This window comes from Capsicum annuum, unplaced genomic scaffold (genome assembly GCF_002878395.1).
Source record: "Capsicum annuum cultivar UCD-10X-F1 unplaced genomic scaffold, UCD10Xv1.1 ctg3323, whole genome shotgun sequence".
NCBI classification, from domain to species: domain Eukaryota; kingdom Viridiplantae; phylum Streptophyta; class Magnoliopsida; order Solanales; family Solanaceae; genus Capsicum; species Capsicum annuum.
In genome coordinates this window covers 609-15,161 of record NW_025839995.1, presented here as the reverse complement: position 1 = coordinate 15,161, position 14,553 = coordinate 609, and the positions used below count along the sequence as shown (strand labels likewise).

The window sequence follows — 14,553 nt, the reverse complement described above, 5'->3', positions numbered from 1 at the left end:
CTTAGTAAGAGTGGCTCAATAAGAACCGTAAGGATATGTTACGAGTCGTGAAGTGGAATCCTAGGATGTCTAGTGTTTAACCTATTTGGGTTCTGTGTTGCCTACGACTGGACCTTACGAGTCACAAGGTCTGGTTACGAGTTGGGTGGTTGATTCATAAGGTTGATAGTGAATAGGAGTCTTGGTCACTATCTTGGTTACGACTCATGGTCACGAGCCGTAAGGGGAGGTTACAAGTCAACGGTTGACTCATGGTCAAAGACGACACTTTTCAAATTTTAAGTTGAGGGCACTTTGGATATTTCCCACTTTATCTCCTTGGACCACATGACTTAAAACCTTTCTTGGAACTTCATTATCACATCATTCCTGGTAAAACACTCTCAAATTATCTCTCAAACTCTCTGTTCAAGCTAGGGTTTCAAAGAAATTGGTCATCTAGGGTTCTAAGGTGCTATCTCTTCCAAATTTCTTGATATTTCAGTCATGTTACTCTTTTCTTATTGTCATTTTATTAAAAGCACATGTTTTAATGTATGGCTTTCAAGGTATCGTTATGGTTTTGAAACAATGGTTAGGGGTTTTAAATGCCTTTTGTTGATATGTGTTTTCTCATGGTTTAATTATGGGTTTTCCCTATTTTAAATATGGTTTTGAACATGTTGGTGCATGGGTACAGTGGTTGAACTTGAGAATGGTAATTTTCTTTAAAATTGTGACTCTTGAAGTGCTTTATAACCCCAATCCTGTATTGCAAAATTGGCTTATAGTTGTGAAAAGGGTAGGAACTTGAATTAGGGATATTGGAATCCTCAAAGTGTTTGGTTTGACTTATTTCTTAAAACTAATATATGGTATAAATGGTTAAATGTTTAAGGATGGTTTTGAAAACCTTGTGGGGTACACGAAAATCCTGCAAGTGGTTTTATAATGAAAACCTTGTGGGGTACATGAGAATCCCCCAAGTGAATGTCTATTGTTGATATGTGTTTTCTCATGTTTTAATTATGGGTTTTCCCTATTTTAAATATGTTTTTGAACATGTTGGTGCAAGGGTACAGTGGTTGAACTTGAGAATGGTAATTTTCTTTAAACTTATGATTCTTGAAGTGGTTATGACCCCAATCCTGTATTGCAAAATTGGCTTATAGTTATGAGAAAGGTGGGAATTTGAATTAGGGGTACATTGGAATCCCCAAAGTATTTGATTTGTCTTATTTCTTGAAAATAATGTATGGTATAAATGGTTAAATGTTTAAGGATGGTTTTGAAAACCTTGCGGGGTACACGGGAATCGCCCAAGTGATTTTATAATGAAAACCTTGTGGGGTACACGGGAATCCCTTAAGTGATTTTTTAATGAAAACCTTGTGGGGTATACAGGAATCTCCCAAGTAATTTTATAATGAAAACCTTGCAGGGTACAAGGGAATTTCCCAAGTGATTTTAATAATGGAGTCGCGGGGTATATGAGAATTTCCTAAGTGTTGGTTAATGACATTGCTTGTAAGCTATAGTCGGTATGAAGATACCACTTAATAATTGACTCTTGAAATTGATGGTTTGATTATGTGTTAAATATTTTAATTGGGCAACACTAGAGATTGTGATAGCTAGCCGTGAAAGTGTAAGTCTGAAAGGTTGACACTGGAAACACATGTTTGCCGACATGAGGATTTGTCTTGATGACCATGTACTTGTGGCTTACAAGGAAATTCCCCAAGTATATATACGCACATATTTATCATAGAGGGCGAAAGGTACAAGGAAATACCTGGCCACCTATGGTATCTCCAGTTCGTGCGGCTAACACGTACTGGGGTTCGCCCAGAGGTAACACTGGACCTATATAGCCTGTGGGTGGATTATGACGGTAACGCGTCACAACCTAGGTTAAGGATTTAAAGTGCATGTTAAGCCTTGTTCCCTACTCCACAATGGGGTGTGTGTATGCACACACACACACACACACATATATATATATATATATGCATTAAATTTGTTTCAGTATTATATAAAGCTATCAGCAAATGACTAGAAAATGAAATTAAAATTCAATACTCATTTTTGTGTCAATAATTTTAGTAAAAATTACATATATAACGACATGCTTACTATTAATTACTAAAAATCCCAACTTTTTTCAAAATTTCCTAAAATCCCAACATTTGACCTCTGATGATACAAGTTAATCACATTAGATACATACTACTGATACATGTATTAATTACTAAATCAGCACGTTTAAAGGAATGTAACAGATAACTTTGCATTAAAACAACATTTGAGCTAACTAATTAAGGTAAAAAAACAAAATGAAATTCCACAATTTATGGGAATCCGTTTATTACTCCACTTTGTTAAAACATAAACGGTCTTTTAATATATTTTTGAAATTAAAAAATCTTCATTCTTCTTGTTCAAATAAAACATACCAATTTTTTTTATTTGATTTGTTAATTTCGCTTGTTTGATATGAATATTTCGGTGCTTTTACGTTATTCTGGTGTTTGGGTTAACGAAATCGAGTATGTTGGTTATAAGAGTGATGGAATTATTGTCAGTGAACATGTTACTTACGAAAAACTAATTTCTATAATTGCGGGAGAACTGAAAATCGATGAAATAAGAAAAAAAATGAAGCTTGTTACATTGTTGAAGGAAATGCTTGTCCGTTGTTCATTCAGAACGAAATGAGTGTGAAGTTGTATGTCGAAAATAAAAAAAACTGAGTGTGGATTTGGGAGGAATCCTCTTATCATCACTACATTAGATAAGTCTGCTAGTGAAATGTTTTTTTATGGGAAAGTTGGTGTTGTAATGTGTTTGAAAAGTCCATCAGAAAAAATTGAAGAAATAATTAAATATAAATCTAATTCTACTTCTTCTATGCCTTTGTTGGATAGCAAGGGGAACAAGATCATTACTGATTGCAAACATACTGATGTTAAGGTTGGACAAATCTACAAGTTCAAGTGTACTCTCATTTCGGTTATGGCGCGATTTGCAATTGAGCATTTCTTCACTTACTATGCCAAAAGATCGGACAAGAAAAGGTATGTTATGTTTTTTTTTGTAGCAGGTGTTGTTAATTTTATGTACGTTAATTTAATTTTGTATTCAATGTTTGGCTGATGATTATTTTACATATTCTTTTTGTGTTTTTATGTTATGAACGCTGAGATACATTTGTTATGAAAATTATAGATTTTGCTAATCTTATATCTCAGTTTATGAAGTTATATTTAATTATGTTTCTTGGTGTGTGTTAGTTTCATATATGTAATATAAATGTCATAGATACATAGAAATGTCCTAGATACATGTTGTAAATTTTTTAGATACATGTTGTACAAGTTTCATGCCGAGATACATTTTGTTATGAAAATGATACATTTTTCTCATCTTATATCTCAGTTTATGAAGTTATGTTTAATTATGTTTCTTGTTATGTTTTAGTTTCACATATATAACAGAAATGTCCTAGATATATATAAATGTCCTAGATACATGTTGTAAGAAATCTTGATACATGTTATACAAGTATTCAATGATGGTAATGAATATAGAAATCTTTTTTATCTATATTCATTAAGACAAATAATCTGAACTTATGTTTTCATTGATTCGTCTATGTCCTACAATGTCGTTTGGAGGATTGTATTTGGATCTTTAAAGCATCATGTCGTTGGGGTACAGAACTATTTAAAGTTTGATTTTTCCAAGATGTTCACACATGTCTGTTGAAAGACCAAATTTTTACTCAACTTCAAGCTACAGTTGGGTTTGTTAGTGGTTTTACTGCACCAAAACTTGTCAATTATAAGAGAATACACACCCCGAATGATATAATCAAAGATATTAAAAATGTTTTTGGTATAGACATTAACTATCAGAAGGCTTGGAGAGCTAAAGAACGTGCGATTGAGATGTTAAGGGGGAAACCTGCGGATGGTTATCGACAAATGGGTCGATATGTATACATGTTAAATTTCGTATATCTAGGTTCACATATTAGAATGCATAAATTTGAGGATAATAAATTTATGTATTTGTTCGTTGCATTGCAACCTTTGAAGAGTGGATTCGAATATTGCAGGCCTGTAGTTGTGGTTGATGGTGTGCATTTGAGTGGAGCATATAAAGGTACATTTATTTCCGCAAGCACTCTTGATAGAGCAGGTAAATTTATATTTATTTATATGTATATTTATTTTTGTGATGTAATTCAAATCATAATTTTTGTTATTTTTTTTTTAGTTTGAGAAATTGTTTACTTGTATCGATTAATTAATTTTTTATATTAAAATTGTAGGACACATTATGCCGATTGCGTATGGTGTTGTTGATAGTGAAAATGATAATTCGTGGACTTGGTTTTTCGAGAATTTCAGAATTGATATTGAAGAGTGCGATAGTATGTGTGTTATATACGACCGTTATAAAAGCATAATAAAGGCTGTGAGTGTTGTATATCCGAATGTGCCGCACCTCCCATGTATTTGGCACTTGTGGAAGAATGTTTGCACAAACTTCAGGAAGAGTAAAGATAGACTTAGCGATATTTACTATGCTATGACCAAGGCTTACCGCAAAGATGAGTTTGATTTTTTTTGGAATCAAGTTGGGAAGATTGATAAGAGGGTAAAGTATTATCTTGAGGATACTGGATTTGAAAAGTGGGCACGCGTGTATGCACCTATTAACCGTGGTAGAATGATGACTTCAAATATAGCGGAGTGCATAAATGGTAAATTGAAGTTAGCACATGAGTTGCCGATAATAGAATTTTTAGAGCAGGCTAGAAAATTATTTGGAAAGTGAAATTGCAAGAGAAAGAGCATCTTATGCAAACACGTCACTTGGTAGTAGATTTGAAAGAATTCTTTAGCTAAATACTTTAAAATCTACAAGGCTTAAGGTTAGTTTTGATGTTTTGTTTTTTTTTACATATTATAGAATATTTGATTCATAATACAGGATACTATTTGTTTTGGAAAATGTCACAGTAACTTAATCAAGTTTTTTGTTGAAGTTAAACAAAATATTCTAAAAAAGACCAATATGTATCTATGTGTAAACATATTATGACCAATCTTGTAGGTTAGTGCGTCATCAACATATGTATATTCTGTTTACGATGACGGAAGAAAGTACATAGTATGTCTTGATAGGAGGACTTGCACTTGTGGTAGATTCCAATTGGATGAGATAACATGTGAACACGCGATTGCAGTACTAAAGAGCAAGCATGTAGTTGATATGAAGCCTTATTACTCAGAGTTTTATTATCTTGAAACATTAAGGAAGATGTATGAAAAATCTATGTTTCCAATGCCCGATAAGAAGGACTGGATTATGCCACAAGAATTTATGGACGAAGTTGTGTTACCACCAAAATACAAACGTCAACCCGAAAGGCCAAAGAAAAACAGGCACAAAAAATCAAGTGAAACAATGACATCGAGTAGTAATTGTTGCGGGAGATGTGGTTATGCAGGTCACAACAGGCGTACTTGTAACTTCTTTCCAAAGAAGGACTGACACTGCAGTTGACTGATTATTAATGTGAAATAATTTGTTATCTTCTAGTTGAATTTCTTTCCTTTTTAATGCGACGTTTTAATTGATGACATCGTTGTTTTTTAGGAATGTTAAGAAAAATAGTTTCTGTAGTAAATAGTTGTTTTCGCTCCTTATTAATTATTTACCTTTATTTTTTGAAGAATGAAATTGTTGAGAAACATCATTTAGAAATTAAGATATATTAAACTGATAATGTTATTGTAGTTGTTATGCTGTAGTAAAATATTTATACTTTTGTAGGATGTATCGTTCATAAATTTATAGATACAAGTTTGCACGATTTGTATCAATTGTAAAAAATAATTGTATCATGTAGGACTATAAGTTTTGCTATAATGTGTTAGTCAGGTTGAAGGCAAACATGCATTCTGAGTAAATAAAAATGGTTATAGATACATAATAATGTAATGTTTTGTTATTTATAATTATTATATAGTAAAATATATCTTTTTTTACTAGATACATATAATTTAATAAGATATTTCTCAGTTAATTTTATAGATACAAGTTTAAATATTAACTTCTATAATATAATATGTCATTAGTTTTTGGATATAGTATCATTAAGTTCTGCTATAATTTATTATGTATTTTAGAGACAACAGGCATTAGTTGAAATAAAAAACTGTTGTAGATATTAAATAATGTAATGTTGTGAATGTTAATACCATTATATTCTAATTTATGTTTCATTATTTTAGATATATATGATTATAAAATATTATAAAATATGTATCAAATACTATGTCTTTATAAAGTGCAAGAACAACGTATTTCGATACATAAATATATCTGGAATGCTTTTGCATTGCATTATAATTGGTATCATTAAAAAAACATAATGTTTGAGTACCTAACATTACCAACATCATCAAAAAAATCATTAAAATTTCTATCAACTTCCTAGTTTTGTAATATCCAACAAGCAAACAAATAAACAACTACTTAATATGCAAAATACTGTCTGTTTCTTTTGGTGCGAACTTGCTCCTTGGCCTTGGTGGATCGTCATTCTCACTAAAGTATCAGTTCTTTGATTTTTCAGACCCATACTTGCAAAAAAGAGAAGCATATCTCAGACGATGGTATTGAGCATCAATACCCAAACATGGAATGCCTAATCCCTCACTCAGATACTCAACATATACAACCGCAAATACACTACAATCTCTGCATTCCAATAAATAATTAAGTTAAAAATATCAATATACATGAGTACGGTAATGAAAACAACAAAAAGTTAATGTAATACGTACAAGCTTCCACTATCTTGTTGTACTATCTCAAATATTTATTCCACTTGAAATAGATCTCGTTCGGACTTTTTCTCGTATGATTTCAGTGCAGTCTAACCAGTGGGTACCTTGTGCTAAAAAAATTACTGTACTAAAGGTATGTCGGAATCATTACAGCCAATTTTTCAATCTCACTTGTTTGTTTTCTTTTTCGTGAAGAGGCCATTGAATCATACACACGAATGCATCGATCCTTTAAAGCAATGACTGTCAATACCCAGTGAAAGGTGCCGTCACAGTTAATTGGAAAAAATACCTCATTAATCATATGCCAAGGCTGACCTGCTCACGCACTCAATCCCTTAATGGTGTTACTCAATGACATCTTCATATCATCAACCTCATCAGTCCTGGCAGATGCATCTTAAGTTGCAAGTTCCTTAGCAATGTCTGAATTATTGTAATTCACATATGCCTTATCGATATACACTTTGAAAAAATAATTTGTGGTAGTGTATCTGGTAATTGAAAAATTCGTGTTCTTATACTTCTTCCTCAAGTAGTACATAATAACATCCAGATGTTGTTCAAATTGTAATAAATTGGTATGTTATAGCAATCAACTGTAATAATTAGATACAAATTATTGATTATGTATCTAATGTAATAAATTTAAAAATTCTGGTAATTGTAAGATCAACAAATGAACAACATATATATTCATATAGAATGATACATTTTTTGTTATTATGTATCAAATACAAAGTACATTCGGCTAAAAAATTCCAATTATCATTACTAATAGTAAAGATGCAAATCTTACAAAAACAAGTTTCGTTAGCACGATGTTTTGCTTAAAATATTTTTATAACTTGTGCAGTCAATGTAACTCATGTAATAGACTTTCATACTTCATCATAGAAATCACACAATTCGAAATCTATTTACTATTGAAAATCTGCTTAAACAACGTTTGAAGAAAAATAAAGGTAACACCTTATCATTCCAGCACTTGTTCTGTTGATACATCAAGTAAAATCAGTTCATCAATTTTGGAAAAGCAACTATTAAATCTAGTTGACGAAATTCAAGTGTTGAACAATTAACCTTGTAGTAATAGTTACTATCTTTCCTTTAACATAAAAGTACAGTTGATTTGAAAATATAAATAAATAGTAAGTTGTATATTACTTTTGAATTTAGAATAAGACGTGTTGCTTAATTTTTCATGTGTTTCTTGTAAAGGCCATCATTAATCCATTCTTCAAATATTTCCAGCTCTACTATAGGTGAATCCCCAGTAATATGATAACCTTCGAATGGGTATTTTTTTCGCTCTTTAGAAGCCAACTTTTTCTTTCCTTTAGAACTTGATCCAAAATGGGTCAAAAAAGGAGAACGATAAATCTTCGATGGCTTTCTTGAGCGTGGTGCTGGTGTATTTTTATCAGCTGACACCTTTTTTGGCATAGAAAAGATAGACAAAATCGCGGTGTCACTAATCTCATACTCTGCTGGAGTTATTGGTGGAGGCTTGTAAATCGTCAATGTCAAATTATGTTCTCGACCTGGAATAATACTTTCAAGTTGTTGTATTTCTTCAACAACTATGTCACTCTGTTTCTCAATTCCAACATCCTGAAAACGATTAGAAACATTAACAAATTTATTATCACTAAAGTTCAGTTATTTTAAAACCAAACTAGGACCAATAACAACCATTTATGTATCTCAACTTTACCAATAAGTAGTAACTTGTATCTGAACTTTATTTTAACTTGTTATTAGAATTTAATTTAACATGTATCTAAACTTATTTTAACTTGTATATAAATTTTATATTAACTTGTATCTGAACTTTATTTTAACTTGTATCTCTACCTTATTTTAACTTGTTTGTAGAATTTAATTTAACATGTATCTAAACTTATTTTAACTTATATAAAAATTTTATATTAACTTGTATCTGAACTTTATTTTAACTTGTATCTGAACTGTATTTTAGCTTGTATCTCAGCTTTATTTTAACTTGTATCTCAACTGTGTTTTAACTTGTATGTAAACATTATTTTAAATCTAAAATATTAATAACATAACTGTCTGTTCGATTTTTTTTTTAGTGAATTAGATTCTTACTATAAATTAATTAAACTGTAAAAGATATGTAAATGTTGATTACATATATGACTTAGTTTACATTTATCATTTCAAGCATGCCAAAATAGTCATGTTAATTACAAAACACATAATGAATGTTAATTACCTTTTCATGTTGTTCACCCTTCTTGAGAAATGATGGTGCTTGGTTGGCTTTATCATCCTCCATTTCAACTGATTTGTCAGTTTCTTTCACTACACCGTCAGTACTAGTAGGTCCTACATCATCAACAACGGCATCTGAAGGTTCACATTTTTGCCGGCTCGATTTTAGAATAGTTTCCTGCAATTTTTCAATCAGAGAATAAGAAAATTCAATACAATATAATTAGTTAATTGTTACCTTTGAGAAGTAAGTATATATTGATACATATAAATATTTTTTATAAGATAATTAAAATAGTAAATATGTACTAATGGGCACCTCCATTTCCTCTATTTTTTTAGGCATAATGTGGACTGATGGGATTAGTATGACATTCAAAATCAGCAACATCATCTGAATGTTTAGCCTCTTTCGGCTTTGTTTTTAATTTTTCCCTAAAACATAAGGATGAGAAGCATGAATAAATTCAACATACTCATTAATAAATGTATGTTGTTTTAAATCATTTTACCTGCTTCACAGTCTCATTTTTCTGCTGCAATGAATTCAGAACTTCAGTGAATCTAGCGTTCATCAGACACTCCAAATCTTTGAATTTTTGATCAATCTAGTAAATATGCAAGTTGATTAGTTAAAATGCATACAAATAATAAATTTATACAGCTATAAATTATAGATCCTTATGTATGTCCTCATTTCGGACTCTAACGAATGTAGGTCTGCTTTAACCACAAGGTCTTTCCTGTTTACTGTGGATGTTGAATCAGCATCAACTTTAGTCTTTCCTGTTTACTGTGGATGTTGAATCAGCATCAACTTTACTCTTTTCTTCCATATCTTCTTGATTCGCCTTATTTGTTAAGCATGAAAAATAACACGATATAGAAACGTTTTCATTATAAGAAAAATATAAAATATGATGATAAGGAAAATACCTATTGGCTGTTTGTTTTTTGCGTTTCAAAACTGTGTTTGTTTTTTACAATATGATCTTCTTCCTTTAAGAACATCTTTTTCAGTCTTTGTCATAGGTGCAGATACTGTACGAGATACATATATCGACTCCCTCATCAAAATTTGTAGAGGGGTAGAACTGAAGTAATCAAAACTGTCATGATCTTTGGTAACTTGGGATAAATTCACTCTGTAACTCCTCTAATCTTGATTTTTAGATGACGATGGCATCGAAGATGTACCATGGTGCTCAGATGCAAAACTAGTGCGCGCCAAATCAAGTTTTTCAAACTCGTCCGCAGTAGGATTAATGTTGGCATATGAACACTAAAATTTATCCATTAAATATTATTAGGATTAAAACTAAAAATCCTATAATGCAATTTATGAAAAAAAATCAAATAGTATCGTACCTTGCTAAATATTTTGGTCATAAACTGATTAAACTGAGGCCGGACTATAACAACCCTCCAATTCAATATGCGAGGTATGTTATTTCCCTCCTTAACAACAACTTTGGTATCAACATTTGAACAGAGTTCAAACATCCACACATTAAGAACCTGTGGATACCACCTAACCTATAAAGTTGCTTCTCCATTAAAAATTCTTGCCTAAGTGAGGCCATTAACCTGGAAAAAGATACTTTACCCCAAGGAAAGAATTGATATTTTCCATCTTCAACCATTTTGAAATTAGAAAATGGCACGGGAGAAGCATTCAGCTGAGAGTAGATAAAAATGTGTATGAAATATAGGATTGCCATCTGGAGGGCATCCTCTTTGTTTTTAAAATTTTCCTTCAGAAAACGTTCCACCAATGCCTCATTATTTAAAAAACGTACAAGTAGATATGTGTTAATTAGTTATGTGTTAATTACAAAAGTTAACTTAGTCGTATTTATTAATTATGAGCTATTATTATTTATGTTGTTATTTATTTGTTAAAAATGAGAAGACCATTTAAAAATATAGAAGCTTTTAGAAAAATTAAAGAAACTTTAACTAGTTACTACCCAGAATATACGAAGTTAAATAAAACAAAAGAAAATCCCCACAGATTAGCTTACTTAGTTACCGTAATATCTAGCAATGAGGCAAAATTAATAATTCATTTAAAATATAGAAGAATGAGATATATACCATCTAATTATCATAAAATTAGATTTCGGTATCCACCAAAATATTATAAATATTGTACAGATGAATAACATAACAAAATTCCAAAAATATAAAGAACTAAAACAAATAATATCTGAAAAATGGAGAGAATTAAAAATAAGAAAATAAAGACTATAATATAACATGATTGTAGGAGTATGCCAAAAATCAATAAAGGCACAAAAAATAGAAATATCATATTTAGAATCACAAATAGATAGTCTAAAATACATATATCAACATGATCTATACACTATCAAGTAGATAAAATGAACAAAGAAGAATTTATAATAGATGAAAAAACATATGAAAACCATGAAGGATTAAAAATAAGGATAGTATTTTCCAATTTAGGAAGAAGATATAAGAAAATAGGTGAACATTTATATTTAATGTTAGAAAAGAAGAATTAAAATTAGAAGATAAATTAACAGTTATGGTAAGAATAGCAAAAGAAAATGAAGAAATAGATAGGAAAAAAGAAAGAGATAAAATAAAACAACAAACTACAGAAGAAATACGAAAAATAGAAGAAACTAAAAATAGCAGGATTGCTGAATTAGAAAAAGAACTACAAATGCTAAAAGATCTGTATGAAAAAAAACAGAAAGAAAAAAAGAAAAGGATAAAGAACAAAAATTATTAATTGAGATAAACCAATTTAAAGAAAAATTAGAAAATAAAGAACTAGAAAATAATGAAATAGAAATAAACACAATAAATGCTGAAGAAACAGATAATTATGATTCGAAAGATAGTGAAACATATACAGAAATCTTAACAAATATAGAAAAATTAGAAATTAATAAAAAATGAGAAGTAATTAATAAAGAAAACTTAGAAAATACAAACACGGAAATAAATACTCTTGATAAAAAGGACGATAAAAATATAATACCTAGTACATCAGAAATAAGAAAACCTGCATATTATCATAAAAGTAAATTTAAAAGATATAACCTAAAAGATGAATATAACAAATGGACACCAAAATAAATAATTAATAAAAATTATAACTTCTTAGACTTAGACTGTGTAATAGATGTAGATAGAACCATACAATTATGGATAGGATATATAACAAAATAATTATTAGACAATGGTATAAATGCAACAGATACACCAAAATATATAGAAAAAACACTAATAGGAACAGCAAAATTATGGTTTTTAAATTTAACTGAAAATAGTAAAAAGGTATTAAGAAATGATAAAGACACAGAAGGAACAACAGTAACTAAACTAACGCCTATAGACATATTGAAAAAATATGAAATGGCTATAAGAGATGAATTTAGCAGTATGGCAACAGAAGGCAACGGAAGAAGAAGAACAAAACAAAGAAAAAAATACAAATAGAAATTTAATGTTAAAACTAGCAATATGTAATATGTGCTATATAGATGAATATACATGCGCATTTAAAGAATACTACTATAAGAGATCATATAATACAGAAGAAAGTAAAGAAGTGAGAAGATTATATTTTAGTAAATTGCCTGAACCATTTAGTTTAAAAATAATAAAGAGTTGGGATGAAACAAACATAGTAGATACTCTAGGAGCAAGAATAAAATTTCTACAACAATGGTATAGAAATTTATGTGAAAAATATAGAGAAGAAATGAAAATGAAAAAAACATTAATAAAAAATTTAGCATGTTGTAAAGATAAAATAGCACCTCAATTTGGATGTGAAGAAAGATATTATAAGAAAAGAAAAAGACATAAGAAATATAAGAAATACAAAAAATCAAAATATAGGTATAAGAAACCCAGAAAAAGATATTATATGAAAAATTATAAACATAAAAATCATATAGGAGAAAGAAATCTATAAAGGAATGTACTTGTTACAATTATGGAAAACTAGGACATTTAGCTAGAGATTGTAAAATGCCTAAAGATCCAAAAAAGAAACAAATATCAGAAATAAAGATAGAAAATACAGAATATATGCAAATAGATTATATAGATTACGAATTAGAAAGTGAAGATAGTGTATATGAAATTTCAGAAAATGAAACCGATAATGAATTAGATGAATCAAATGACTGAAGAAGATATAAAAATAATAACAAAGGAAGAATATTTAAATGAAGAAGGAACAGATCAGAAAATAATATTTGACAATAATATATTTGATGAGATAAAAGGAAAAGAATTAGATTTAAGGGTAGAAAAAATATTTAAAATACCAACAATAAAAAATATATTTAGTAGACAAAAAGAAGAATACTACGTAGTAAGCCAAAAAGAACATGTAATAGATTGTAGATATGCAAAATGTAGAGCTAGTATACCACTAGTAACAAAAAGAACAATTAATAAAGAAATAAACGATATAAAAAGTAAAGACCCAATAAAATATGTACACCAATAAAAGCATATTTAGCAGAGATATTAATAAAAGCATCTTTTAGAGAAGGAATAGATACACCAATAGAATTATATTTAGCAGATGATAGAATTATAAAACCTATAGAAAAAAAATATAATAACTGCCATAAGAGAAAATTTAATATACCAAAAATTTAAATTTATAATAAGTGCAAATTATTGAGTACCAATAACAGATAAAAATATAGATAAATCACTAGTATTATATTAAAAAATATCAGGAATAGAACTAACCTCAGGAAGTAAAATATTTACAGCAAGATGTAAAAATCTATATGTATTAACAACAAAATATAAAATAAAGGAAAAAAATAAAATTAATAAAATACAAATAGAGAGTCCTTTCGAATAATTTGTAAAAACAATTGATAACAATGATTATAGTTACAAAGACATGGATATAGAAGAAGATTTAGAAATAATAAATGATAGAATAAGTACAACAACAAAAAATAGCTTTTGAAAAACCAGAATCATCAGGATCATCAAAAAGAACAAATTATGAAATAACTTCAACAGTTAATTTAGCTCAATATTATATAACGGGAACAATAAATGAAAAAGAATATTTAATACTTCTAAATATAGGACAAGAAGAAAATTATATAGCAAAATATCTAGTAAAAAATGAAGAAATAAAATCTAATAGTAATATATGCCCAAATCTACCAAGAAGTTTAATAACTACTAAAGATACAGCAGAAAAGGAAATAATAATAGGAGTTAGAAAAATAAAAATAGAATTTGAAATAAAGAAAGATATGCAAAAAGCAGACATAATATTAGGAATAAAATGGTTAAAACAAGTAAAACCCTACAATATAGAACATACACAAATAACCATAACCTATAATAGAGAAAAATTATTAATAAAAAGAGCTTTGACATGATATGAAAATATATGTACTTATGAAAATAATAGTAAAAGGATATTATAATAGATATTATACACCTA

At 29.2% G+C, this 14,553-nt stretch overlaps 1 protein-coding gene across 1 annotated transcript; it reads left to right on the top strand.

The window, feature by feature from the left end:
* The first annotated feature begins 2,994 nt into the window (after nt 1-2,994).
* LOC124891273 lies at nt 2,995-5,544 on the top strand. Its single transcript, XM_047403061.1, has 4 exons — nt 2,995-3,056; nt 4,100-4,182; nt 4,316-4,800; nt 5,104-5,544. The coding sequence occupies exons 1-4, from the start codon at nt 2,995-2,997 to the stop codon at nt 5,542-5,544; spliced, it is 1,071 nt and encodes a 356-aa protein (XP_047259017.1).
* The last annotated feature ends 9,009 nt before the right edge of the window (nt 5,545-14,553 follow it).